Source organism: Eleutherodactylus coqui, chromosome 2, assembly GCF_035609145.1.
Source record: "Eleutherodactylus coqui strain aEleCoq1 chromosome 2, aEleCoq1.hap1, whole genome shotgun sequence".
Lineage (NCBI taxonomy): Eukaryota > Metazoa > Chordata > Amphibia > Anura > Eleutherodactylidae > Eleutherodactylus > Eleutherodactylus coqui.
In genome coordinates, this window is record NC_089838.1 from 30,697,997 (window position 1) to 30,723,405 (window position 25,409).

At 45.3% G+C, this 25,409-nt stretch overlaps 2 protein-coding genes across 4 annotated transcripts; both read right to left on the reverse strand.

The window, feature by feature from the left end:
• Nucleotides 1–57: 57 nt before the first annotated feature.
• LOC136609922 (protein mono-ADP-ribosyltransferase PARP11-like) lies at nucleotides 58–6,654 on the reverse strand. The gene is made up of 4 exons (XM_066589207.1): nucleotides 6,602–6,654; nucleotides 4,854–5,066; nucleotides 4,547–4,698; nucleotides 58–365 (listed from the first exon to the last, which is right to left on the reverse strand). Exons 1-4 carry the CDS (start codon nucleotides 6,652–6,654, stop codon nucleotides 58–60), a joined length of 726 nt encoding a protein of 241 aa, XP_066445304.1.
• Nucleotides 6,655–9,316: 2,662 nt separating this feature from the next.
• RAD51AP1 (RAD51 associated protein 1) lies at nucleotides 9,317–23,708 on the reverse strand. 3 transcript variants are annotated; one of them, XR_010790236.1, is made up of 10 exons: nucleotides 23,573–23,708; nucleotides 23,386–23,435; nucleotides 19,804–19,933; nucleotides 18,808–18,917; nucleotides 18,284–18,373; nucleotides 17,173–17,328; nucleotides 13,590–13,739; nucleotides 11,061–11,204; nucleotides 10,190–10,403; nucleotides 9,317–9,546 (listed from the first exon to the last, which is right to left on the reverse strand). XR_010790236.1 is itself a non-coding variant. In XM_066590547.1 (9 exons), exons 1-9 carry the CDS (start codon nucleotides 23,587–23,589, stop codon nucleotides 9,488–9,490), a joined length of 906 nt encoding a protein of 301 aa, XP_066446644.1. In that variant the 5' UTR covers nucleotides 23,590–23,708; the 3' UTR covers nucleotides 9,317–9,487. The 3 variants fall into 3 exon arrangements, 2 of the variants coding, with proteins under 2 accessions (XP_066446644.1, XP_066446643.1); XM_066590547.1 differs by lacking the exon at nucleotides 10,190–10,403; XM_066590546.1 differs by having other exon boundaries at nucleotides 9,317–10,403.
• Nucleotides 23,709–25,409: the final 1,701 nt, after the last annotated feature.

The window sequence follows — 25,409 nt, forward strand, 5'->3', positions numbered from 1 at the left end:
ATATAGATCATATTATACAGCTGGACCTTTAAAGTATTTTTATTGTTTATTCTAATGTCAGACAAATTGTATTAGATATTCCGGGTAGATCTGATTGCTGTCAAATATGACGTAAATGAGCGGAGAGAAAGGATTATCCACACAGCTGTCATACAGGTTAGTGAGGCTGCCGTCCTTGGATGGCGGTCGGATGAATGTACTATTTCCAGTAGTGTGTTCACCTACGAGGACCCGCGCCAAAAACATAGATTTCTTAAAAAACTGACAGTCTGCGGTTACTCCGTGCAGTTTCATCGTTGGGCCGCGCTTGCCGGTGTTTTTACAGTATTGCCTCGATATGGATGCTTTCTTTGCAAAGTATGTACCTGAAATGTAAGAAAAAAAACAAATTGGAAATTTTCTAAAATATTCCTAGCTGACCCTACACCGTGGACGATGTGTAACGAAGGACGAGGAGGTCGGCTCTCCTGACTTGTATCTAGTAGCAGATACTAGTATTCCCTATGAAAGAATAAATCTGGAGCGCCAGTTCTTAGAACTCTGTGGTGTGCCGTTACTCTCATCTCTTCTAGAAATTTATGAATACATTGGCAAGTGGGTGTTACCATTCCCACTTGTTAAAAGGGTGTGTCCCTAAACAGTCTGACCCTGTCAGCTCTGATTGGACAATATCAGACTGTGCCAGGACACACCCCACCTAGCAGCACCCTGTTGGCAATTTATTCATACATTTCTAGGAGGAACACCCCCCCCCCTCCAGCAACAAGACTAATAAAAGTTATGCGATACATTATATGTACCTGAAATTAGTTCTTATAAAAACTCGCCCTGCAAAATTCAAGGTCTCAAACAGCTACATTGATGAAAAAATTAAAAAAACTTATGGCAGCTGGAACACAAAAGGGGAAATGCTTTACTAATTCTTAGGGCTAAAATTAGTCATGGTACTAAGGGGTAAAAATGCACTTTATTCTGCACCAAATATATTTACGTTAGACAAACTTGAAATCTACAATAAAAAAAGTGACATTTCCGAAAGGGCTTTTACAAATTGAATGCGACTGTTGGAGGGTTAAATTCAGTGTTCTTACTGCACCAAGAAACCCATGACTCCCTTTAAAGCTACACTGCAAAGATTTTTGGTGTGGATTTGGCACCGATTTAACCTAAACACACACCGAAAGGCTGACGGGACAACAGATAAGAAAATAAGTGACATGGCAAGACTGGGGAGGAGTGCGCCAAGTTAATATAATACAGGTGTCAGGGAAAGGGGGACCCGGAGTGCAAGAAAGAGGGCAACAAGGCAAATAGCTGAATGGGTTTATAGAAGTGTGCGTAAATCTTACAGTGATATAGATAAAACAGGATTTTGGTACTTACTGTAAAATCTATCTCTCGTCTCGTTCATTGGGAGACACAGCTGAAGACCGTGGGTACAGCTGCTGCCACTAGGAGGCAGACACTAAGCAGAAAAAGTATTAGCTCCTCCCAGTAGCTATATTCCTCCTGCAGGCACCAAGCTAATCCGTATGTATGCAGGCAGTAGGAGCAGCCAAGTAGGAAACGAAAACAACAGTCAATATAACATGAAAAAAATTATTAAAGCTGTACCTCAGCAGAGCACGAAGTGCAACTGCAAAGATTACACTCCAAGGAGGAGGAATATATGTGAAAGTCCTAACAACAGGCTAGGTGGGTGCCGTGTTCCCCAATGAACCAGATGAGAAAGGGATTTTATGGTAGGTACAAAAATCTTGTTTTCTTGTCCATATCATTGCAGAACACAGCTTAAAAGTAGAGTGCGCCGTAACATGGAAGGATGCGCTCTGTCCTTGGCCCAGTAGGCCTCTACCACCGCTGATCGGATCCATCGAGAGATAATCACTTTGGAAGCCGCAAGGTCGTGTCTTGGGCCATCAGGAATTATAAACAGTGAGTCAGAGTGTCTGAAAGAGGCCGGGATACAAAAACAAAACAAAAAAACCCCCATAGGATGGAAGTTGCGTTGTTCGCACCAGAGAAAATGTTCGAATGAAAGGTTATGCAAATGCATAGGCTCTCAAGACTGCGGCTTCACCTGCATGGAAAAACTTGGGTGGCAGAGGTGTCCCTGTAAGAGATCTTCTCGAAGAGGAAGGTGCCACGGAGCCGATGAGGAGGTTGACAAGATCTGCGTACCACACTCCTCGAGACCAATCCAGGGTGATGAGAATTACCAGGAGGCCTTCTAAATTGATCTTTTTGAGAAGTCGTGAGATTAGTGGCAAAGGGGGAAAGATGTACGGGAACTGGAAGTCAGTGCATGGGATTATGAATGCGTCCACTGCTGAAGCTTAGGATCCTGAGACCTGCCTACGAAGATTGGCAGCTTGCGATTGATTCTGGACACCATCAAGTCGAAGTCCGGTTGAACCCACTTCCGACAAAGTGCTCACAAGACTTCGGAATGTAGCTCCTATTCTCCTGGATCGGCTGTCTCTCTGCTGATGAAGTCGGATAACCAGTTGTCTACTCCCTCTATGTGGACCACCGAGAGCACTGGAAGGTGATCCTTGGCCCAAACCAACATCTTTGCTGCTTCTGTTCAGACCTTCATGCTGTGGGTTCCGCATTGATGATTTATGTACGGGACGGACGTTGTGTTCTCAGTTTGGACTCAATTGTAGTGCGAAGTGACAGGAGAATGGCCCGAAGTTCCAACAAACCCATTGACTCAAAGGAGGTTTTGGCTAGAGATTCAATCCCTCTGTCACGCACGTCTTGAAAAAGACAACGCATCTGCCATAGGAAGGGCAGTATGTTTTGCCAAACAGGTCACTAGTGGATCTACTATTATTGAAGACGACCATTTCTTCACTAACTCTGAAAAAGGATACATGGCGTCTAGATGCTTTGGTTTAGTAAAGAGTTTGTCAAGAATGTTTCATTCCCTGGTTAGTACATCCTCAAAATCCTCACGAGGAGGAAAGGTCTTTGGGGAGCACTTTGGATGCAAAACTGCCAGTACGTAAATTTTGTTTTGCATTGAGACCACGCATAGTATGTGGCCCTGGCTGACCCCTGTCTATAGGTCTTCCGCCCTGGTGTCGGACATGGCGCTAAAAATGCCGTGGACAGTTATTTAATATAAATCTGTTGTACACTACTAATTCAAGTGATACTGCAGGAGGGGTAAAATAGCAGCCAGGCAGAGCTTACCCGATCCATAGCTGTTCAGGGGGGCGATGGACCAATGTATCACTGTAGGATAGTCGAGATTCTTATATGAAGAATGATGCGGTGTGGAATCCATGGGAGGCACAACAGGTCCTCCAAGCAAGCATGCTTGAAAAAGGTGAAGCCAGGAAGCAGGATGAGGGCAGCCCTTGCTGAAGAACAAACACCAGGAGCCAAATCGGATCCCAGGAATAATGGTGGACTGTACAGTGATTGGGTGAGAGAAGCAAGTCCTCCCACAACTGAGCGTTGTGATTGAGGGAGGTGGGCGCAATAGACCCGCCTCCAGGGTAGTGGCCAAAGAAGGCCTGAAATCGGGGACTAAAATTTAGGCCCTAGCCGGCGCTCAACCGCTGAAAAGGCATCCTTAGCTGCAAAAAAAGACAGCAGAGGAGAGAAGAGGGGGAGCAGAAGCAACCCCATGGCACTAGCACATGACCCGCTGTACCTAGCTGCAAGTGCGCGCCAGCGACATGTGGCACCACTCTGCAGCACCCATTTGCCACTGCCCAGCTCCATTAATACACACAGCGCAGCACAGAAAGGTCGCACCCCGCAGAATCGGCCAAAGCCGCAGAAGTGTCGGCTGGCAGAAGGTATCTCCTCCCCCAACTCCAGAGGATACCTCTCTGGCGGAGAGGAGTCTACCTGCCCCTTCAGACAGGCACTAAAACACTGATGCAAGAATTTGGCCGAGGTGCTGTAGAGGTGAAAAGGGGCGTTATAAACACCTACAAGGGGCCAAACACCTTATAGGCCCAATACCCCCAGAGCAGGAACATAGGCTTGCTCCTACTTAGGTAAATGATGGATTTGTAGTATGGGGATAAATACTTACCCCTTAGCTAAGAAGAGGACTCCCCAGTCCCAGCAGTATCCCCCCTTGCGCTCAGTCGTCTTTAAAGAGGAATGGAGTGCTCTGGTAAAAGGGGGGACACTGACTGGCAGGTCAAGTGCAAGTTAGTGCTTGAACGTGCCTCCTTTTCTTCATAGGACAGGCAGACAACAGAATGGTTAGCTTCGCTCTCTTAACAGTCCTTAGTGGGGTAATATTGACACTCCTGCCTCCCTGTATCCAAGAAGTTCTGAAGACCATCGAAAAACAGGTCTGCCTCCTATGGACACTATAGCTAGTAGGAGGAGCTAACACTTTTTTTTTGCTTAGTGTCTGCCTCCTAGTGGCAGCAGCTTTACCCTAGAAGTCTTCAGCTGTGTCCTCCAATGATACGGAAGAGAAAAAGTGAGGTTGGATGGAAGCAGTTGGAGGAAACTGAAGGAAGTAAAATAGACAGACATGGAGGGAGATAGTGATAAGTGTCGATCTTACCTTTCCCGTACACGGCTCCGTGTATGCCGTTAATTCTCCAGTCAAAATTCTGGATGCAAATAGCGTTAGCAGATTCATTACTCGTTCCGTGAAATAGCATTTCTTCTGCAATCTCAGAGAGACCCTTCTTCTTCTTCAGCTGAGCTTTCTTTCTAGAAGGAGAACAATCCCATTCAGTGTGGTGTTGTGTAAACCGTCCACCATTAGGGTATAGATTGTTAGAGGCACACATGTTCATACGGGGTTGATTGGTCAAAATGGCCAAGGATGAGCGGTCCCTTTAAGAGACAATCAGGGCAAAGCTTACCTGCAGTAGAATTCCCATAAATCTAGGTTTTGTATCCGAAGAACATTTGTGATCCGGTTCTTATCCATGGATTCTCCAAAGCGATTGGCTACTACATTATACTCATTACAATACTTGATTAATGGAACGAGCTGATAGGGCTCAGAGTTGTTCACGTGTTCCCAATGAGACGGCACGGGAATAGATCCATTGTCACTAAGATGGAAAGAAATACTTGCAAATCAAATAAATGGACACATCAACTGGTCTGAATTAACCTACGTCACTCATATTAGACATCCTGGGTTTTACACACAGGCGGTAAAACGTCTTTAAATGGAGGTACCACCTAAGGTGAATAGTAGGCTACTAGAGGAACATCCTATCTGGTCTGTCAGCGTCTGGAGAAGCATAACTCACACAGTAATACTGCAGCGGCATCCCATCGTGTGTGTAAGCAGCTCGGATATTCTCCTTTTTCCACGGGCCTTAACTGTCTAACAGTAAGAATATCCCACAGCAACCAATCAGAGCTCAGCTTTCTTTTCTACACAGCAGTTTAACAAAACGAAAGCTGAGCTCTTATTGGTTGCTACGGGCAACAAGGATATTGTTACTGTTAGATATTTTTGATAAATGAGGGCAAATGTGATATCACCTAGAGACAAACATGTTTTTTTTTTTTCAACAGTTGTTAATAAAGTTAACTGTTAAAACAAAGAAACACAATAACTGTCTCCAGCTGATGATATTGTTAATAAAGTTAACTGGGTAAAAAAAAAACAAAAAAAACACAAAGGAGATGCTCGTATTATGAATGCAAAGCCGTGTCTGGAATATAGTGGTGTGTGTGTCACCGGCTTAAGGAAGGGTTAATTCTCCGGACCCCAGCGGTGTGTATATGTCAGCAGGCGGGAATTCTAGAAAATATCTAGCTAGACTTCTCAACCCTACACCCATGCTAGCTACAGAGCATATATTGAATATAAGAAGCTTACAGCACACAGTGGCAGCAGGGCGAGTCACAAATGGCTACAAGATTGCAGCACACAGTGGCAGCAGGGCTAGTCACAAATGGCTACAAGATTGAAAAATCTTGTCACCATTTGAAAAATCTTGGTGCCATTTGCGACAGTTTTGGTTGCCATCTGAAGCCCCGCATGGACTATAATGACATCCATTTAACAGATCCATCAAGAAAAAGTTCACCAGGTATCCATTAAAAAACGAAGTGTAAAACAACTACAGGTGATGTCTTTATCAATGTCAACTACACCACGCCTATAATGTACAAAGCAGTTATAAGAGTGCAGGAGGACATGGCTGGTGACCTGTTATAGGCTTTATCGAGGCAATAATCTCTACTATATATAAAAAAAACTCCTGCAGAGTCACTTGGAAACATAAGTATTAGGGGTAAGTGGGTCCAACTGGGGATGAACATTGGCAAAATGTGTTAGATAGGATTCCCTGCTCTTCTCCAAGTGAAGCCAGGAGGTTATCCCAGCTATATCTCCTACACAAGATACCACTTATGCTCTTCAAAGCAAGGATCCAAATGTCCTAGGTGTCTATGGAGGCCGATGATATACTTCAAAGGTTCTGTCTTGTATGGATCAGTCCCATCATTATAACATATGGGTCCACTGCAGTCATTCAAATTCCTTTTGGTTGTAATGCGAGTACGCTGCCGATGGTTGCTTTCTTCCAGCTAGTTTTATTGTCATCTCCTTGTTACTGGAATCACTATGAAATAGTACAATAATTACCCCCCCAACGACTGCCCGTAGTTCTTTTTATGAAGACCATTAAAGAGTGTCATGTTGTTACGGTTTTCTGGTTTAAAGAGTTGCACTGGTGCCCCGTGCCCCCTGAGCAGGCTCTAGGTTGTTGAATGACAGCTGAGCTCCTGCTCCAATAATAGCAAACGCAGTCCTTTGTTTTCTGGAGGGAGCACCCTGCAGGCCTGTCAGCACCCCCTTGACAAGATTGTGGGTTCTGACACAGGTAGTGAAAGGATCTATATCTGCATCTGAAAAAAAGAAGTGGACAAGGCCAGAGGAAAAGGGTGGACAGCTGGGAAACCGGTCACGTAGTTGTCACATGACTGCCACTATCTTCATTCGTAGGAACGGGACAGCGCTGTGTATAGAGTTTTCCCTTCAGCAGAAGGCCTGGAAATAAACAGCGTAGTAAACACCAAAGTTCTATAGCGTCCCCTGTAATTAAATATATTCTATAGCAGGTTACAAATTTTGCCATTTGCTATTAACCCTTTGCAATCCAATTTTGGATTCAGGGTTTCCTAGGGGATTTTCTCTTTCTGCCATTATACAACGGTGCCATCTGCTGGCTAGAGCCAGTACTGCGGTGTGGGACATGCTGAAGAGACCCCCTGACAACAGAACAACCAGTAATATACACTAAGAATACTCTGCCGGACGTCTTCCGACATCGGAGCTGTACAGCCTTCAATCAGAATGTCTTCAGAGGTCAGTGGATTGGAAAGGGTGTCTTCCAGTGTTAGTTCAGTCTCAGACGACCATGTCGGTACAGGGTATTCAGCTCGCGGGTCATGAGCGTAGAATATGCTGTACCAGTCTGCCATAGGTGGATACGTTGCACGAAATATGCACGTGCAAAAAAAAATAAAAAATTAAAGGTGCAGCATGTTCTATCTTGGCATGTATTACTTGCACATACACGTCAAATTAGTACATGGCAATGGGCGGTCGACAGCAAATACGCAATGTCATTGTGAACTTGCTGCATGCCGCGCCCAGGAACTGCCCCCCACCCTGCTCAAAATAAAAAAAAACACCTGAAGAGCGCCGAACACTGACAGGCATAATACACAAGTTCTGCAGTGCAGTGTGAAAGTGATCACACAATCGCAGGCCAAAGACCCACAAAGAGATGAAAAAGAAAAATTTATAAACGGAGTGAAGGAAGCCCCACCCCAATTACCAATTACGAAATACTTTGCTATTATATTTCCATACAATTGTTACGGTCACATCTGTAATGATCAACATTCTAAGACCATCACCTTATTTATCCGGTACGGCGAACACAGTCAGCGTCTGCTGGTAACCGTTCATCCCGCCAGCCGAAAAAATATAAATAAATTTTAAAAAGTGACAAAAATTTCTTTCCCATTGCCTGCATATCACCAACATATCCCGCAGCTGTGCACATCACTTCCATTAGTTACATCGCAGATGCAGGAGCAACATAAGATACAACCAAAACCCAGAAACCAATCCGATCGTTTGTAGTCCCCGTCATTAATAAGTACAAGTAGCCGATATTCATTAAATAATCACTTTTATTCCATTATGGACAAATTATTGTACAATGTAATAATTCTCACATCACAAATATGACTGAAGAGGAAGCTAAAAACAGCATTTCATGCACAATTAAAAAACACCACGAAGAGTTACTATACAAGAAAGACGGGAGCAGTGCAGACAAGACAAAGTATCCGGGGAGGATGACACTGCTGCTTTTATGGCGTATTCCCATCTTCTATAGCGAAGGCATATGGCCAAGATATGCTATCACTTTATGATCAGTGGGGGTCTGACCTCTGGGACCCCACAGGATCCTGAAGGGGCCACAGAGCTAACGCAGCACTGCAGCCTCTTCTAAGCCTCTGCCACGACAAACTTCAGCAACCGCCATGCAATAAACTACAGGACAGCTTCGTTGCCGGGAGCGCCTCTGTGCGGAGGAAACACAATGACAACAGCGCAGCACTTCCCCATTAATGGAGCTTTACTAAAGGAACGCTTTAGTGGAATGGGCAGCATAAAGGAACAGGGCAGATGCCAGGTTACACTGCCAGCGTTCCAGCGCTCAGCTCTCCAGTGGTCCCATTGAAGTGAATGAAGCAATGGTGCGCATGTTCGACTGTCATTCCATTCATTCAGGAACCTTTGGGACCCAAGTTCTTAAGATTGGAGGGGGTCCCAGCGGTGAGACCACCACCAATCAACTAGTGACCCCCTATCCTGTGTATAACAGATAACTTGTGTTCATGGGACAATCCCTTGAATTGCAAAGGACTGGATGCAGTTCCTTGTAAAGCTGGGGGGGACAGTTTATGGCTGCTTTCATGGTCCCGGGATCAGTGGGGATTCCAGAGGTTAGATTATTTCTCTCTACCCCATGAATAGAGGGGGGAAAAAACACCATTAAGTAGAGATGAGCGAGCGTACTCGCTAAGGCAAACTACTCGAGCGAGTAGTGCCTTATGCGAGTACCTGCCCGCTCGTCTCAAAAGATTTGGGTGCCGGCAGGGGAGAACGGTGAGTTGCAGGAGTGAGCAGGGGGGAGGGTGGGGGAGAGAGTGAGAGAGAGATATTCCCCCCCCCCCCGTTCCTCCCTGCTCTTCCCCGCCGGCACCTGAATCGTTTAAGACGAGCGGGCAGGTACTCGCATAAGGCACTACTCGCTCGAGTAGTTTGCCTTAGCGAGTACGCTTGCTTATCTCTACCATTAAGTTTATTCTTGCCTTTAAATTGTTAAACCCCATGCAGCAGTTTCCAGGAAAGCTGGGTGACAAGCAGTGAAGTCATTTCCAGAGTTCTTAAAAGGCAATCTGCCTAATTGTCCAGTACTGTTGAGCTGCACAACTGTTTTTCAGCACTCTAGGAAAGTGGGGTGACAACCCCTGTAGCTGTAGTATATTGGTTGTCCTCCAGCTTTCCTAAAAAAATATGGAAAGTTAAAAACGGATGAGTAGAAACACTTGACAGAAATAGGCGATCAGATTTATGAAGCTTTATGTTCATGTGCTTTAATAAAAATTAAAAGCTGTTGTCCCAAGATATGAATTTATCCACAGGACAAGGAATAAGTGTCTGATCGGTGGTGGTCGGAACTCTCCCCAGTCACAAGAATGAGGATTGTCCCCGTCCCCCCCCAGCCTCCTGTATGAATAAAACTGCAATCAAGCATGTAGACTGACACTCCATTCATCTATATAGCACTGCCAAAGAGAAGAAAGGGTGAGTACAGCACTCACCAATCTCCAGCAGTCCCATAGAGATGAATGCACAGTGCACATATTTCTACGCTGTTCCATTCAGACTGGGAACAAGTGTCCACCATTCTCGTGATCGGTGGAGTTCCCAGTGGTTGGATCCCCACTGATCAGACATTTTTCCACAAGCCTGTGGTTAGGGTATAAAATTCAATCTTTGGACGACCCCTTTAGACATGTACAAATCATTTTTGGAAATAACTGCAGGCAGTAAACTAACCTATACTGGATTATTGAGCAACAGGAAAACTGTTCCATTAACCAGTAACCACTACTGACCATCAGATACCTCCAGGTCCTCGCTCACCTGTCCCCATAGCTCTTGCGCACACAGGTTGTGTGTGTAATGGGACTGGGGCTGCATACTAGTCATTCTGTACATCACATGAGAAGAAGTCAGTGCGAGGCAGTAGCTGGATGTAATGGTTTCACCCTGGCAAATCTTGACAGGCCGAGGCGCAGACCTTGATTAGGAGACCTGACAGTTACTCCGGCCAGAGGACTCTGTACTGCCGCAGAAGCTGCAGAGAGAAAGGACTTTAGACCAACGCAGACCTCATGAATACACGTATAACTGCTTTACTTAATGAATGGAACACATCGGCAAATCAGGAAGCAGTTACCAAATATTAGAGGGAACTTCTATTGTAATTATCCGGTAGGGAATATTTCTTGATTTATTTCTGTTGGATAAGCACTGGGCCAATACGATCAGGCCACTGCCAATGCTGGAGTTGCTTAGGCCTGTATGATCGGGTTGTCACCCTTCGTATCACCTGCAATTGTGCCCCTTTAAATTGATAATCTGAATAGTCTAGATTACAGGGGTTTCTAGTTTTATGCAAATAATGCATAGTCAACTCACTGTGTAATGAAAAGTAGTTCACGTTTCCTTACCATTTTCAGGATCTCTGCTTGCTGTCACTTAATGTAATCATTTATATCCAAAAGGTTAAAAAAGACAATATAGGCTTTTCACCTCTGGATGTAAAGAGAAGTGTATGTGTCGACTGCAAGCAGAGATCTTGTAAAGGAATTAAAAAAATTGCAAGACTGAAAGGTACATTGGTGACTATGAAGGTACTGAATATATCTGGGATAGAAGGAGGCCTGTGCTATAATAGTGTGCTCCCCCCTACTTGCTGGAAACTACTGGAGATGCACAACTTTTAGCTTACCTGGAGGAGTCCACGACGGTCTTTTCATGCCCACTGGTGGCTGAACGTGTGAAGCTGGTTGGGAAGTGGCAGGTGCAGTGACTGGTGCCTTCTTTGCTGGCATTGATTTGATTTTAATGATCTCTTGAGTAGGAGGCCTTGTGGCTGCGGAAAAGGTAAAGTAATACAAGATTAAGGATATTGAAAGGTTTACATGTAAAGTGGATTTGTCATCCTTCTCTCATATTCTTGTGCTATTGGAAGAGCAAAGTTTATTTTGTATCTGTCCAATCTGGAACGGAAGGATACAAATATAACGCGCCTAATTATTATTTTTCCTTTAGGGAGGGTCACTGCTCTACAGGGAAGGCTTTCTATGCACACACGCCGCTAAGGCTCCATTCATACTGCGTCAGAGCCCAACATTTGACAAATATGCCAGCTTTCTATGACCATAAAACTATTCACCTGATGGAAGCCCATACCTTCTTTTTAACTACACCAATTCCTCAGGTTACAATGGACTCAGGATACAATATTTCCCACATGCAATAATCTTCCCCGGGTTATAGTAACTTGAAAGTAGATTCAACATACAATGTCACAGATCCAACCAATCGGCTCTGGTAAAACCCCTTGATCATTGCAGTGCTTGCTCTGATTTGCAGTTTAGTAGTATCTTTCTGCAATGCAGTGCTACAGATGTAGAAAAGTTTAACTTGACACCTAACTCAAACTGACACAGAACTTTTTCTTACCTTTTCAATAGCTTTTGTTGTGTTACCATAATGTGTTGCAGTAAGTCATCACCATTGTGTTAAACTTTGCTACATTTGTACACGTTCTCCACTGCCCCTTTACCTGTGCCACGAGGAGTTGCTTCTTTGGACACCAGGTGTGGATGGCCACATGTTATTTTTCTAGTACACTATATGTGCTGTAGAAGCTCCTGCCCTCCCCATATAAACTGATTTTAAGCTTCTAGAAGCTTTTTCTGACTGTTATATGGAAGGATTTGTTTTCTCTGCATTAGTTCTCTGCTTCATTTTCCTTAAACTTCATTTTGTATTACCTTGGATGGCAGTTTGGATACTTCATAACCAATCACCAGTTATATACTGTGTTTCCCCGATAATAAGTCCTACCCTGATCTATGGGGAAGGGGTGTGGCTTGAAATATAAGCCCTATCCTGAAAATAAGCCCTATCTACACTAGCTGAATAAAAAAAAAAAAAATAATACAATACTCATCTAGCAAGCACCGCCCAGGTCCCTCCCGCAGGCTTCCGAGCAGACTTCAGTGCCGACGAAGCATCTCTTGCTGGTGACGGGGCTTGAATACCCTGCTTCCAGCAAGCGATTGGGTCTGATTGGTTCACGAGCGCTGCCTCAGCGGATCGGACCTGGCGCTCAATGAACCAATTACAGCCATTCATTGAATGTCATGATTGAATGGCTGTGATTGGTTCATCGAGCACTGGCTTTGATTGGCTGAGGCAGCGCATGGGAACCAATCAGAGCATTCGCTTGCTGGAGGCGGGGTATTTAAGCCCCGTCACCAGCAAGAGATGCTTATTGGCATTGAGGACTACACGGAAGCCTGCCGGAGAGTGGGAGACCAGTGGGATGAGCCTGGACGGCGCCTGCTAGGTGATTATAAGACACCCACCCCCCACCCGAAATAAGACCCTGTGCTTCTTTTGGTGCAAACATTAATATAAGACAGGGTCTTATTTTTGGGGAAACACGGTAGTTAAGTATTCAACATACAATGATTGTTCTTGAATCAATTAACTTACTATACAGAGAGCAACCACTACAAGTAAAAACATATACTGTTCTGCATAGGAGATGGAAATCAATGGGTGATGTATGCCTTTACAGTGGCATGTGTCGGAGCCTTCAAAACACAGTGTGCGCAGAGCCCAATTCTATGGACCATTTGAATATATATGGTCCATAGTTTTATATATATATATAAACTCTATGGGAGAGCTGTGCACAAGCTGCATAGTTAAAAGTAATCAATAAGAGCATTCAGCATTCATGCCATTAATCTGAAGTTCAAGTACAGGGACCAAATTTCTAAATTTTGGAAACTGAATACTGTGCCTGGTATGCAGCTGAAAAGCACCTTTAGGAGAAGGACTGAGGGGACAAGCCAGTCTGCCAGTTTTCCCAGCAAATCAACATTAATGAGAATACTTGTGGAGAACGCCAACTGGCTGAGAGCTACAGAGATGGGGCTTTCCATGAAATAGCCTGCCGAAATATCCCTTTACGAAGGATGCCAGGCACAGCATGCAGCCCTTTACTCCAAATTCTGAGATTGGATGATGTATAGTACATGTGTAGTTGTACCCCAATACCATAGCTTTACCTATCAGCTGTTATTAGCACATTACTGAGGTGTGGGAAAATTCAAGAGAAAACCCAAAAACTCAAAACATGAGTATTCTTCATTGAGCAGAGCCCTAATAGGCGCAATTCAGCAAATCGATTCCCATCCACCTCAGTGACACAGAACAGGAAGTCTTCCCCTCATCTTACCAGCTTTCTGTGGCTCTGGTCCATTTTTTTCTTTTTTCACACTCTTCGACTTTTGTTTTGCAACTTTACTGCTTGACGGTTTCTTAGATTTTTTAACTTCGAACTCTTCATCTTCACCGCTGAAACTTGCGTCACTCTCAGAGTCGCCATCTGGAATCAAAGTGGTTGGGCAAGTTTAGCTGTTGCACCAATCTCAAAAACCTCAAGGTTTGCTAATGCAAAATGCCTTCTATTTATAACAGAAACCACAATGCTCTTCTAGATCAGTTGCTTGATGGACACCAGCAGCACTTGACGGACCTGTATGACTTATAGTGGGGCCCATTAGGTCTCAAAGTGTCCATTGTTTTAATGGGAAAAGTAGCGCTGCATGCAATACATATGTTAACAGAGCCCATGTTCAAAACATAGTAAAGCGGGTAAAATAATGCACGGCAAAGGCAAGGCATGACAAATATATACTCTAAAGGGAATCTGTCACCACCTCAATGCTACCCTGTGAGGGCAGCATATGATAGTGATGGCAATATGTATGTTATGTATCCATGCAGGAGTTTCGTAGGAAACATGATTTTTGTACTTACCGTAAAATATTTCTCGTTTCGTTTATTGGCAGAGACAACTGAGAAACCATGGGAACAGCTACTGCCACTAGGAGGCAGACACCAAGAAGAAAAAGTGTTTGCTCCTCCTACCAGCTATACCCCTCCTGCAGGCACCAAGCTAACCAGTTTGTATGCAAGCAGTAGGAGCAGCCAAGTAGGATACAAAAAACAGTCAATATAACATGAAAAAATTATTTTTCAAAACTAACTCGGCAGATCACCATGTGCAACTGCAAAACGAACACTCCAACAAGGAGATAGATATGTGTAGGTACGAATAACTGACTGTCCGCCCCAATGAATGAGACGAGAAAGATTTTATTGGAAGTACAAAAATCTTGTTTTCTTGTCCGTATCATTGGGGGACACAGCTGAAGACGTTGAACGTTCCAGAGCTGTCTTTCGGGGGCAGAAAAAGTAAAGGAGGACGTAATTTATAGGGAGGCGTCCCTTGATGCAAAAGTATGCACCCGGTAAAATTTTGAAAAGGGGTGCAAAGAGGTTCATGCAGCAGCCTTACACACTTGAATAGCAGAAGCACTGTTGCGTACCATCCAAGAAGCCTCCACTGCCCGAGAAGAGTGCACTATAACGCAGAAGGGAGGCGCTCTGCCCATGGCACGGTTAGCCTCTACCACCACTGATCGGATCCAGTGAGAGATGACCACTTTGGACACCGCAAAACCATGTCTTGGGCCATCAGGAATCACAAACAAAGCGTCTGAAAGAGGTAGTTCAACAAGGCTCGCACAAGAACTAGTTTGTGAAGAGCGCATTCTCTCGGATGAACTGCAGAGGGTCAAAAAGAAGGAAGAACGATGTTCTCATTGAGATTTAATGCCAATTCCACCTCAGTTAAAAAAGAGAGAACCGGACGTAGAACCACCTTGTCTTGATGAAAGACAGTAATCGGCCGTTTGGTTGACAATGCTGCAAGCTCGGAAACCCAACGGATTGAGGTGACCGCTACCAAGAAGGCCGGCTTTCAAGTCAAAATAGAGCTGGAACCTCACTCAACAGCTCAAAGGGATGAGACTGTAGTGCATCCAGTACAAGAACAGCAGAATAGCATGGACGTGGCGGCATGAGTGACCCCTTGTAGGAACGTATGTACAGCCGACTGAGGCCAATGGGAGTTGGAAAAGTATGGATAGAGTGGATACTTGTCCTTTTAAGAAACTACGGCTCAAGCCCATATCCAGAACCTCCTGTAGAAGACAGGAAGTGTGATAAAGAAAAACACATAGGGTGAAAGCAGCGTTCTCGCCATAGAAAGAAATTTCCAAACGTGAATGTAAACCTGAGACGAGGAAGGCTTTCTAGCTTTCATCATAGTTTGAATGCCAGGTTCTCTAAATCCCTAGCCTCTCAAGACCACGGCTACAACAACCATACTGTTAAATGAAGTGTGGACAAATTGGGGTGGAAAAGAGGTCCACGTACCACGCCCGGCGAGGCCAATCTTGTGCGATAAAAATCACAGTGAAAATCTTCCATCTTGATCTTCTTGAGTGGTAAGTGGAAAGAAGGGAGAAGGAGAGGGGGGAAAGTACAGGAATTCTGTCCATGGAATTACTAGTGCATCCATTGCTCGAGCTTGAGGACCCTGAGAACTGGCCACAAAGATTGGCAGTTTGCGATTGATTCTGGACGCCATTAGATTGATGTCTGGTTGGCCGCTCTTTCGACAAAGTACTTGAAAGTCTTCAGGATGTAGCTCCCATTCTCCCAGATCGACTGTCTCGTTGCTGAGGAAGTCAGTTATCCAGTCGTCTACTCCCGGTATATTGACTGCCAAGAGCACTGGAAGGTGATCTTTGGCCCAGACCAAGATCTTCGCAGCTTCTGCAATGACCCTCATGCTACAAGTTCCACCTGGATGATTTGTGTTGTCCGTTTGTACCCGAACTGAGCTTGATAAAGACCACAGCAAGTTGGTTGAAATGTCTCTTGTGAATATGTCTGACATTTGACAAAAAAAAAAAAAAAAAAAAAAAGGGATTTCAACCTCCATTGGAATGACTTATTGAGCCCCTAGTGCTGCCGATTCCTCTTTTTGTTGGACTATACTTTTGGGATCCCTGTGGTGTCTGGATTCCGGATGAGGCGTGCACAAGTTTAGTACTCCCACACTCAAGTAGCGTTTGCCTTTTTTTTTTGTGCTGCTGAAATTCTTCACTTTATGGATTGTACCCGAACTGGGCTATTAGTCAGCTTGGGTGTGAAGTGATGCAGCAACAGTAGAATGGCCTAAATATCAGTATTCCTGTTCGGTCCAAGCATCCTCCTATGGACAGGAAGCTAAAACAGATTCGCTTGGTGTCTGCAGAAGGGGTATAGCTAGTAGGAGGAGCGAACACGTTTTCTACTTACTGGTCGCCTCCTAGTAGCAGTAGCTATACCCATGGTCTTCAGCGGTGTCCCCAAGGATACAGAAGAGAAAGCTATATTAGCAGCAGCCACATAGCACTAGTGCTCAATACTCTGGTTAGCTCCGCACACCCTAGCCTCTGATTGACAGCTGTCTCAATACACACAGTGGGCTGGAGGGTGGAGCCAGCCCAGAGGGTGGGTGGGGCTAGCCACAGCTCATGAATAGACCTCCGTGTCTGACTGCTGCTTATAAAATATATGTCTACCAAAATGTGAGTCTTTCAGACAACTGAAAAAATACATAAAACACACATATTAATAAAATCATACAATCAGCGTGACGGTCACTACTATATGCTGACCTCAGAGAGCGTAGCATTAATGTGGTGACAGATTCTCCTTAGCCCTATGCCACATAGCTACATCTTTCACATCCGGCTGATGTCTGTACTCCAAGAATAACTAGCAATAAATAGTAATTATTTTACTACTTCGTGAAGTGTCATGCCATTTCCAGGTCAGAACATCTACTAGTTTTATGCAGTTAATAAGACATATAGAAATAGGATTATTTTCCCTATTGTGTACAAGAGGTCGATACATACCAGCTATTGTATCTGGATGAAACTCATCAGCCTCCTCTTCATCCCCGCTTTCATCTATAAGGAGCTTTCTCTGCTTGGTAATGGCCTTCGATGCAGCTTGCCTGCGACCTCTGCCTTTAATCAGGTCTTCATTATCATCAGTAATTTCTTCCAGACCTGTGGAGTGAAGAGGATAGTAAATTTCCAACATCAGATCAATGAGCCCTTCGCCAAGACAGATAGTAGCCCTCACTTTAATCAAATACTTGAAATATGCCATCCTGGTGTGGTAGAAGTCACAAAACACATTAGTCTCCCAGGACTCATGGATTGGGTTACCATTAAAGGGATTCTTCACCTCTACACTATTGATAGCCTATTGAATTCAATGAGAACAGTAGCTGGCCTGGATATATCCAGGCTCCTGCAATGTGTACACACAGATAGCCGCCAGGAGAGCATCTGATGCACTGGGGTCCCAAGCAGCGGACTCCCATACCAATCAACTACTGATGGCCTAGAAGATAGGTCACCAGTAGTGTAAACACAGACAAACCCTTTAAACTAAATACAGTGCATAAAGAGGAGGAACTTCTGCATACTAAATGACAGGGGCAGTTCTGTAACAGGGGCTTAATGGCCTGTATACCCAAGAGTAAAGCAGCCCCTACATATTCAACAACTGTCAGCTTCTCCACACATAGGACCCGTCTGGCTTAGATTAGCATTCGTGTGATTAGGAAGGTAAGCCACTGCCAGACAGTTCTCCTGGGTAATTTACATCCTCGATCCTTCAAGCCACCGGCCACTCATCATCTCAAAAGTTGAGTTGCCCGGCCCAATCATTGACTAGTTCAGACGACTAAAGTCTGATGTGTATGGGGGCTTAATTAACACACAATAGGCAGAAGAACACAAGAAAATGGCTAGACATGTAGATGTGCATTACTAACTACAACGCATGACACATCATAGCTTCTATTAAGGTGCCTTCACACACAGCAGATTTTGGTGGGAATCTGCAGCAGATTTCAACCTTTCAGTCAATTTCAAATTGAAGGGGTAAAATCTAACGCAAATCTGCACCAAACCAGGAAAAAGGACTGCATGTGAAAAAGAGAGAGAGACTTACCTAGAGAGCTGCTGTTAACACTGCAATTTGAGAAAGAAACGTCTGTAACGTCGGGATCTTTAATACACCTAGACGCGTCTTCTGAAGCTTCTGTATAACACAAGATAAAAAGAACACTGATATTCATAGAAGAAAATTACACAAATTAACTGTGGAGTGTATCCCTTTAAGAACAGCAAACACACCAAGCAGACGACTAGAAAAGAGAGAAATCCAAAAAAGCTGAAAACTCAGCTACGGAGATACTAATGATACTCTCTAAATTGTACACTTCTGCTCATTTTTCATGGCCGAGAGTAGGACATGCCATGAATTGGGTCTGTGTTAATAAGACAGCACACAAATGCCATGCGTGTGCTGTCTTTTTTTTGTCTTTGCGCCCAACTTGCATACAGCTGTCTTACATTCTCCTTAAGTGGGGAGATAAGTTTTCATGTATATTCTTAGTGCAACAAAGCAACTGCACTACAAAGTATTTATTACAGAAGGGGGTAGAGGCTGCAGATATGAGAACAAATCAATACCGTTCCTGGGAATCTTCTCATCATTCTCTATAACTGCAGAAGTCTCCTCCACCGACAGCGCCAAAGCAACTTCTAAATCCCTCTGATATAGTTTATCGTCCAAAGGCAGCCTAAAAGCAAAAAATGTAACTTCTTATATCATAGATGAATGCGGCAACCTATGTATACCCTGCCTCATACATGCTTGCTATGCTCGGACATGTAACAAGACAATATAAACACAATTCTAAATTTCCTAGTAAATAGATAATATTCACCTGCCCTCTCCATACTGGAGAGTAAGAAGCGGGGCAGTTATATGTATGGCGTTTGGCGTCTTGTGTCCAAGTGTGTTTTTATGGTACTCTACAGCAACAACTGCATGGGAGATCATCCGGCTATGGATCGGGGACCAGTCGGTTACACACAGGAGAAAGCGGCAATTTATAGCTTCTGCATAATTAAGCAGTCTATACGCAGCGCTTATAGGAGCTCTCTGTATACAATGGAGGCAGCGACATGACTGCCTGACTGCTGGATCTAACTAGACCTATCACAGCTGTGACCGGGTGCTCTATTGTGCCTTGTAATGGAGGCCGCTACGGCCAGAGGAAAAAGAAAAGTAAAAAATATATTAAGAAAATAAAACAATAAATGAATGTCCGCTAATCATAAAGAAAGCCCCGACACAGCACCACTAAAAAGCTCAATGGTAGAAAATATATTTTAATTTTAAGTTTTTTACTGTACTTCATTAAAAAAATAGTTTGAACATGACGCAAAAACTAATACAGACTGCAACGGGTTTCCATGACTTTCACTAAATTCCAGGTTTTCCATGATGCATATGAACCCTGTGAGGGCTTCCTTGGCCTAGTAACAGTGGACCCCATCGTTGTGTGGATTTCCCTGTGACACCGGGTGAGTCGAGCTTATTGAGTCACATTTACCTAGTTTGTTTCATTCTGAAGTGTTTGTCCTCCACACTAGATGAGCTCAAACATGGACCTCACTCACCTTCTTCTCTGGGGATCCGGTAGCGCTGCCTCCTCCTTGTGACCTTTCTTTACCACCTTTTCCTTTTTCTCTTTTTTGGGCTCTAGTCGAGCTTTTTTACTTATAGGTGGAGAAGAAGCAAAATCTCCATCTGTTAGGGAAAACAATGTTTGGAGATTAAAAAGAATATTGATCCTTAATGGGGTGCTTCATCTCCTAAAGCGATGGCTGACCTCTAGGATATGACCGCACGTTGTGATTGGTGGGACCTGCATTAATCGGGAACAAGAAACAGCTGCAGCACTGGTGTAACGCTGCACCACCAAAGTCGTTTACCCACTGCAAAGTGGTATTCCGCCACCATCTCTACAGGGAACGGTAGCATTTCCTCATACAGGTGAAGGGGCCCAGTTGGCAAGACTGCCAGCCTGGTCCCCAGTCGCTCCAATCCTGAAAAACTGGAAGAAGCTACAGTAGTCAAGTGCCGCTCATTGTGTAATGATCACACAGGATTGAGCAATGATTCCGCCATAAACCGCACGTGACCGATGCAGCTCCTTCTGAGAACGGAGTAGCACTGGACGAAAGGGGCGAGTGCAGCTGATTTTTCTGTTTTAACACATTCCCTGTCCATTATACTGTTTTAGGTCCTGGAGAACGCCTTTAATTGGGGATGTGTTAGAAGTTTCTCTCCAGTGGTAAAAACTCTTAGGCCTCATGTCTACGGCACACACGGAATCCAGCCCTGCCCACAGCCAGTGAGCCCTACTTACCTGCATTTCCTCGGGAGCGGCGTCTGTACGGATTCCTCCACCTCGAGGTTCGCTGTATTGTGCATGGTCCTCACGGCTCGCTGTCAGACACGCACAGTACAGTTTTGTTTTTTTTTTAAACTCCTGCTTTCCCGCAGGTCCGCAGTGTCAGCTGCAGGTGTGCCGTGGATTGGACAGCTTCCACTGACTTCAATAGAAGCTGTTCATGCAGAAACCGCACAAATATGGAGCACGTAATTTGTTTTCCGGACCAAAATGTCTGCCAATTAAATCCACATGTTTTAATCCATTTGCGGACGCCCATGCATCTCTGTTGGCGGCTTGATTTGCGGATCTCCGTAAATCAAATTTGCCCGTGGTCCTTAGGTTATGTTCACATGGCAGAAATAGTCGCAGAATTTTCTGCATTAAAGGGGTTCTGACAAGAATAAGGTTTTTATGCTTTAGCAGCCATTGTTCCCTGGTCTGCCTAATGGACACAGGGAACCCGCGATTTTTGGAGTGTTAAAGCATAAAAACCTTATACTTACCTTTTTCTTCTGTTGATGTTGTGCAGCGGGGGTCATCTCCCAGCAGGCAATCTTCTTCCTTCGACGAGCCAGGACGGCCCGCCCCCCTCCGCGCAGAAAACAGGTACCCTCAGACAGGAGTCAGGACGGGCCGCCTCTCCACTGCGCACGCGCAGATCTTGCAGTTCAGCAAGGACGAACGGGCCGCCCACAGCAAGCACTGCTTGTGATGTGGCACCTGTCCGTTCACCTCGGAAGTGGCTGACGGACGGAGCAGAGCAGGAAGCGGTCATTTTGATGTCTCCAGCTCTGCTTCTAGAAGCCACAGAAGAAGATGCCCGATGGAGGGGACATACCTGATGATCGGTCCTAGCCAGGCAAGTTAAGTAAAAAATGTTTTTTTCTTATGTCAAAACCCCTTTAATTCCGCCTCCAAAATATATGAATAAGCAGAGTTTCAGTCTGTGAACACGCAGCGTATTCACGAACCAAAAGCTGCATCCGCCAATGTGAACGGGCCCTCAAACTACCAGGCGCTGTCATAGGAGTTAAACGCAATAAAGGGAAACAACCCTTGAGAAAGCAGATGGTGAAACGCGCGTCGGGGCGCAGAAACGCACTGCTGCTATATCCTTTTTCTTGAGGACTGGCTACTTCCATATATTTTTATACCAATGTATTGGCTTGTCTAACTGTTATATTACCAGTTTGTGTGAACCTGTTTATAGGGACGCTGCATACCAGGTTTTTAAAAAAAAAAATTTAATAATCTTGAGATCTAATAAAAATCTATATTCTCACAGGAGTACAAAGAGGACAGACCTGATCTTTGATAGGCCTCCTGGCCACGGCCGGGTCCGATTCAGACTGCAAAATCTCGCAGTGGAATCAGACCTGGTGACCCTCAGAGACCCTATACTCACCTGTCCGGATCTGCCGCGAGTGTCTCAGCCGGCGTGCCTAGGCAGTGCAGCACATGATGCGGATTCCCACGATATTTCTAAAGTGCGCACAGCGGAAGTATCGCGGGACGGACGGCTTCCACTGACTGCAATGGAAGCCGTCTGTGCGCTTTCCGTACAAAATAGAACATGCTGCGATTCTCTCCCGCAGGCGGAAAATTGCAGTTGATTTCCGCTCGTGCGCCGGGGAGAATCTTTTTACACAGAATGTCTATGGACGGACATTGCTTCAGAATTCACGGAGGGTGTCTGGCCGCGAATTCCACATCGATAATCTGTCCGTGGGTAGAGATGAGTGAGCATACTAATTAAAGGCGATTTACTCGAGAGAGCATCGCCTTTTTCGAGTACCTGCTGGCTCGTCCCTGAAGATTCGGGGGGGCCGTGGGGTGAGCGGGGGGTTGCGGAGGGGATCGGGAGGGAGAGAGAGATCACTTCACCCGGCTCCCCTCCGCCGGCCTGCGCAGCCCCCCCCCGAATCTTCAGGGACGAGCCAGCAGGTACTCGAAAAAGGCGATGCTCTCTCGAGTAAATCGCCTTAATGAGTATGCTCGCTCATCTCTATCCGTGGGCATTGGGCCTTAGGCTCCCGTCTGCCATGAAAACCGATACACACCCCACATCTTCATCCTAGGGGTGACAGACGTTGCCCCTGTCCTATCCAATTGTTTAGACACTGCAGCCACTATTGACCACAGCACTTTAAGGGTTAAACGAGCAGGATCTGATCTATGTCCGATCCCAGCGGCTATGGCGCCTTTACACAACGGTATTTCCCGGGGCGAGTTCTGTCCGACAGCGATATGAACGGAACCCATTCTACGGTCAATTTACAGAAGCGATTTTTTTGGCTCACATCAATAACGCAAGATCGAAAATGGCGGCGCGTCCTATCGTTGGCGAATCGCTCATAATTCCCGATGGGGTGAAAAATAAATCAATCACAATTAAGTTTCATGCGAGCGCAATTTTCTATTTTTTCACTACCGGAACAGCTTACGATTTTCATGTGCGTCACATACGGAATTTCTCCCGTAAAACACATGCGAACTCAGGCCAAAACCGCGATATCAGTCCAAGTGCCCCAGATCAAAGTCACCGGTGTGAGAGTGCCCTTACAGCGGGCACAAGCTGGTGATGCCACAGATAGAGTGCCCGCGTCACCGCCATGACGGACAGTTAGGGCACTCTGAACGAAGGGCGTAACTGCAGGACCCCAAAAGTTCATTAAAAAGCGCTAGAGAATTAAAGGGGTTGTCTCATTGCGGGGCCCGCCGTCTGCACACCGCCGTCCGTGTAGTAGCTCCCGCGCCGTCCGTGTAGCGTGTAGACTGGCATGTAAACATACACTCCACTTACCATCATCTTCCAAGTCCAGAAACTGGGAATAATCCACGGACTTCTTATTCCTGGAAAACAGGATTTAGACCTCATAAATGCATTAGTAATGGCAGCATTCAGCACTCAGGAGCAGCGATCATGGAAGCAGACAGTATAGCTGCCTCCCCGTATTACACTGGACAGCCATGTTTTGTACAGCACTCACCTGGCGGGTCTGTCCATAGTGCTGAGATGATACACAGAAGCCCTTACCACTATCCCCCTCTATTACTCTTCATCCCCGGCCTCAGCCGCCGCCATCCCTGCTCCCCGGCACTGCGCTCAAACCTCCCGCGCAATTTTCGGCTCTGATCATTCCCATCCGCACATTCGCCAAAAATTACCAGTCTTAAAAAAAAAATAAAAAAAAATTGTTTCTTCTCCTCAACATTATAGATACAGTTTATACTGTAGACGATCACGGTTTATGTGCAGCGCGGGTATTAGTTTAATAATAGCTCTGGCCATAGACGGGAAAACGACGAATCTGCTGTCAATAGATTTACACGGTGTGATCATGTGATACAGATGTTCTCTCGGCTCTTCCCTCTACCCGGTATCCTTGGTAACGCTGTGAGCTAGTCATGTGACTGCTCACATGATCGTTCCCTCATCCAGAATCTATATACCAACTACAAAGTATTGAGACACCTAGCGGCCACAAAGAGAATTGAACATAGAGCTGCAGTAAAGCTGGTTTACATTGGTCTAGTATATGGTCAAGTGGTCCAGTGTCCAGTTAATTGACTAATGTAAACACAAGCACAAAAATGTGAGGCCAAATGAGGGCCACAATACCGTAATGTGTCACCGGCCTTAGAGACAAAATGCGGCTGAAATACGGTTGTGTGTCCCTGGCATTAGTATGTTTCTGGCGGGGAGGTAGATGTCCCCCAGGTCCCCAGCATGTGCCGGGGTCCGCCCAGCTCGCTGCCGCCATCTGTACTTGTACGTCCGCTCTGCTGCAGTCCTGAGTCGTGCTGCAGCGCAAGTCAAAACATAAGGCGGCCCACGTCCGAGACCGCGCCTGTCAGCATCGCAACCTAGGCCATGCTGTCTCTGCTTTGCGCCAGGTGGTCAGGTCGCTTTTTTACATGGGCAAGAAAAGCGCGCAAAAGTTGTGTGTTACAAGACGCACAAATCTTGCAGGCCCATGAACATCATTCTTTTGAATGGAGTCATATACATGAGTGATGTTTTTCCCGCATTGCGAGGTTTCCCACTGAAAACAATAGCACACACTTGCCCGTCCTCCGGCACGGATTTCACAGGATCGCTACTTCCCTGCCATTGTGATTTTTCACACCGTTTTCCCATTAAAAAATGCCTCACATCTCTTCTGTGAAATTGCGATCAATGGGAAACATCCCACCGCATTCGCCTGTACATTACACGGCAGGCGGCGCCATGCTATGTCTGGTAAAGTCCCATTGAAAACAATGGGCGCGTTGTTCCGAAGGAATGGCAAAAGTTAATACATGCTGTGATTTTTATTCTCGCAGCGAAAAAAGTGCACATGTGAATAAATCCATTGTCGTGCGGACCATGCATAGTGCCAGGATCATAGCAAGGCAGGTACATGTGGATGCCAGCTGGGCACAGGGTCAGATTCTGCATGCGGAGGGATAACCTCTTTCAATACCTGCAAATTAAAAGCTTTTTGACGAATAACACGAACCCCACACTAACAGTACCCACATACTTATGTAAATTACTTTTTGTTCAGGAAAACCCAAAAACGTAATCAAAATTTTGGTACGATATCTTCAATGGAGAAGCCATGGGAGATATAAACAAACAGAAAAAAGCTCATATCCTCAACTGGCAAAGGGACCTGAAGATATCCCACGACTTGGAATATTGGGCTAAATCCTGTAAAAGAGTCCACAGGTGTACGGTTAGCTCCAGATTATTAGAAGTCCATCAGAAGGTACTAACGAGATGGTACTATTCTCCTTTGAAATTAGCATCACTCTTTCCGGACACCTCTGGGTTATGTTGGA